Raw genomic sequence first — 3849 nt, forward strand, 5'->3', positions numbered from 1 at the left:
ACTGATGCCCAGGAGTTCCACCTGGGCACGAGGAAGAACTTCCCTGGGCAGTGCCCAGGGTCCCTCCCTGCAGATGTTCCAGAGCCCCCTGGACACATCCCACGTGCTCTGGGATGATTCTGAGCAGGGAGCTGGGACCGGGTGACCCCCTGAGGTCCATCCCAACCTGCCCCATCCCGGGATTCCCAGGGAATTGTTGCCTCCATCCCTCCTGCTCCTGCAGGGAGCTCCTGGTCTGAGGGAGAGCTGAGCTGGGGCTGGAGAAGGGGGTGGAAGGAGATGATTCCCAGTTTTCCAGGGCTGTGTAACGTTGTGGGCCTGCACAGAGCAGGAGGGGAAGGGTTTCCCTGGCCCACAACCCCCTGGCTGTGCCTGCCCCCTGAGCTGGTGGCTGCTGTGGCAGCTGTATTTGCACATCAACCACGTTTTGAACAAACCATCAGGTTTTTGCAGCTGCCTCAGGTGACAGGAGGGGGTTTGAGAAAGCTGCTGGTGGGGGGAGTGAGGCTGAACCAGCAGGAACCACCAGGGGAATCTCTTTGCCTGGGACTGTTCCCAGCAGGAGGGAGCTGCTGCTGCTGTTTAGTCCACCTGGGTCACTGCCACGGGCTGCTTGTGCCAGATTTAATGTATTTATGTATTTAAAGTATTTAAACTCTTGCTGGATTTGATGTATTTGGGCCATGATGGAGTTTTGTGTCTCAACTTCTGGGATATCTGACCATGGCCTGGTGTGTGCTGTTCCCAGGGAAGATCCCCAAGCTGTTCACAGAGGTGGAAGTGAGTTCCCAGAGAGATCCACATCCCACTGAAACCCCTGAGTCTCCTGGGAGGAGCTCCCTGCAGGGGGCTGGAAGAAATCCTGCCACCACGAAGCCACCGAAGAACACCAGGGCTGGTGAGTGGCTTTTCATCCCACTGGGCAGGGAACAGGCTCTGGAACTGTGAACACCCTGGTGGGGGCTGTTTAGGGGCAGCATTTTTTTGGCTCTTGTGATTCAATAAACTACAGGTGTCCAAGTGGAACTTGCCTGGAGTTGATATCAGCAATTTTTGGTCCCTGAAAACGCTGCTTTTCCTTCAAGGAAAGTCAGGATTCTAGCTTCCCTGAGCCAGCAAAGCAGTGTGCCTGTTGGAAAACACTTTAAATCCTGGAAGCTGCCTCCTGTTCTTACCATGTGGTGCCTGGGGTTTGCAGCTTTTCCTCTGGAAAAGGTGCACAGAGGCTGCTGAGGCCGTTCTGTAAAACCAGCCTTGAGGAGGTGGTGGCCACACATCTTTTATGTGGCTCAGCCAGCATTTGAATCCATCATTCCAAAGGCTTCCTGGCTCTTGTGGCTCTCTCCATCTCTCCATTTGGGTGGCCTCCCATCAGCAGGGGGAAGTTTTGCTGCCTCAGGAGCTGCAGGATCCTGGTTTGGGTTGGTTTTTAAACTCCTCTGGGAGGTGCCGGGGGCAGGTGAGGGTTTAGATCCCGTCTGTGCTCGCTTTCAGAGGAGCAGGATGGGGAGGACCTGGAGAGGAGGAAGAGGAGGAGGAAGGCAACCAAGAGGAAAAGGGAAGGGAAGAGCCAGGAGGAGGAGGGGCCCCTGTCCTGTGACATCAAGCTGGACGACACCCTGGACCGCACCTTGGAGGACGGAGCCAAACAGCACAACCTGACCGTGGTCAACGTGAGGAACATCCTGCACGTGAGTCTGGGGGCATTCCAGGGGCTGGGGAGAATCACAGGGTCATGGAATCAGCTGGGGGGGAAGGGGCCTCTGAGATCATCAAGTCCAACCCTTGATCCACTACCACCACAGTTCCCAGCCCGTGGCACTGATGCCACATCCAGTCTGTCCTTAAACACCTCCAGGGATGGAGAATCCACCCCCTCCCCTGGGCAGCCCATTCCAGTGGCTGAGCACCCTCTCTGGAAAGAATTTCTTACTAATGTCCAACCTAAATCTCCCCTGGCACAGCTGAAGACCCTCCTGTCCTGCTGCTGGTTCCTGGGAGCAGAGCCCGACCCCCCCTCCTGTCAGGAGCTGTGCAGAGTGGGGAGGTCTCCCCTGAGCCTCCTCCTCTCCAGGCTGAGCCCCCCCAGCTCCCTCAGCCTCTCCTCACGGGAATTGTGCTCCAGCCCCTTCCCCAGCCTGGCTGCTCTTCCCTGGCCCTGCTCCAGCCCCTCCATGTCCTTCCTGAGCTGAGGGCCCCGAGCTGGACACGGCCCTCGAGGGGAGGCCTCCCAGGGGCACAATCCCTGCCCTGCTCCTGCTGCCCCCTGATCCCGAGCCAGGCCAGGAGGCTCCAGCCCAGCCTGTGGGTGCTGATGGGGGCACTGGGATTCCTGCACAGGGATGTCTTGGCCACCCTTGTCCTGTTGGATCCATAAAGGGAGGATCAGGGGGTGTCCGTGTCACCCGGGCCCTGATTTAGTGGGAGGTGTTGATCCCAGTTCCCTTCATTTCCAGTGGCACACGGGGCTGTCTTGCTTTTCCTGAGCAGCAGGAATAGCTGAGCTAAAACCCATCCTCTGGGGGAGCAGGTGTAGGCTGTGAGCTGCTGTTTCATCCCAAAATCCCGATGGAATTCCGGGGGTGCCGACAGAAATGCATCACCCTTCGTTCATCCCAGGCTCTGAGCCCATCCCACAGCCCCCACTGGAAAGGAGCCTCCAGAATTCCTCTGCTGGCAGAGCTCTGCAGGGACCCTCTGACTCTGCCCCTCTTGGTGTGGGTTCCAGCCCATCCCAAAGCTGGAGAGCAACAGGAATTATTTTCCCCCAGAAATGGTGCCTTTTTTATTTCCCCTCCCCTGCAGCTGATGTTGCTCCAGCCCAGGTGAGCTCAGATATTTCCCCTTTTTGCCATCCCTGTGGCAGACAACGTGGAGGATGCCAGGATGATTCTCTCAGGCAGATTCTGTGCAATAAATTAATTACCATAAATTAATGCCTTCCTCTGTGGGTGCTGGAATGGTGCAGCACAATTTTTAAAGGGTTCACATGTTATAAATGTATAACAATGTAGTTTATTATTCCATACTTTCTACAGAGAATCAGCCCCTTGTTTTGGGAGCCTGTGAGTGCTTAAAGATTGGAGTTTAATTAGGATTGAAGTTCTCCCGTGCCTGGGAGCAGCTCATTTTGCTGACTGTGTGACAGGTCTGATGACACAACTCCAGGGAAGCCGGTGTGGGCTTTTGTTTTGACTGCTTGGCTTTCTCTCTGCTGGGAATTTATTCTGTGGAGCTTTCACAGGGAATGCAGAGCAGCCTTTTTATCACTGGTTTTTATTGTCTGATCCCTGAACAGTGGTTTTATTTGCAGTGTGATTACAGAGCACGTTGTGCACACTGATTATTTTCCAGGTGGTTTGTTTTAAGGTTTGTTGTGTTTATTATATTTTCTGTGTCTTTTTAACAAGCAGAATGTAAAGGACACTTTTTTTTTTGTGTTTCCCCCTGCAGGAAGTGATCACAAATGAGCACGTGGTGGCCATGATGAAAGCAGCCATCAGTGAGACAGAGGATATTCCTCTGTTTGTGAGTAAAAAACCTTGTTTAATTTGGGTTTTTTTCAGTTGTTCCAAATGCCTGATGCCCTCACTGGTCTGTCTCTTCAGGGCTGTGGAGAGGGAGAGGCAGAATAGGGGATTTCACTGTAATATTTATTATAATAATTAGGTTTCATTGCCAGATTTATCACTTGGATGAAGGGAGAAGTGTCAGTGTCTGAGTGTCAGTTACAAACAGAATTATGGGGAGTTATTTGTGGTGTCTGCAAGGGGGTGAATGTAAAGGTGGTGAATTTAAAAAGGGGGTGAATTTAAAAAGGGGGTGAATTTAAAAAGGGGGTGAATTTAA

General features: G+C 53.3%; 1 protein-coding gene across 1 annotated transcript in view; it reads left to right on the forward strand.

Annotated features, from left to right (window-relative positions):
* Nucleotides 1–669: 669 nt before the first annotated feature.
* GON4L (gon-4 like) overlaps nucleotides 670–3849 on the forward strand; it is a 32261-nt gene continuing 29081 nt past the window's right edge. The window contains 3 exon segments of the mRNA XM_029958146.1: nucleotides 670–898; nucleotides 1495–1691; nucleotides 3454–3528. Of these exon segments, the coding sequence (XP_029814006.1) occupies nucleotides 724–898; nucleotides 1495–1691; nucleotides 3454–3528 (447 nt within the window). The 5' untranslated portion in view covers nucleotides 670–723.

This window comes from Manacus vitellinus, unplaced genomic scaffold (genome assembly GCF_001715985.3).
Source record: "Manacus vitellinus isolate BGI_N305 unplaced genomic scaffold, ASM171598v3 scaffold_142_pilon, whole genome shotgun sequence".
Classification (NCBI taxonomy): Eukaryota; Metazoa; Chordata; class Aves; order Passeriformes; family Pipridae; genus Manacus; species Manacus vitellinus.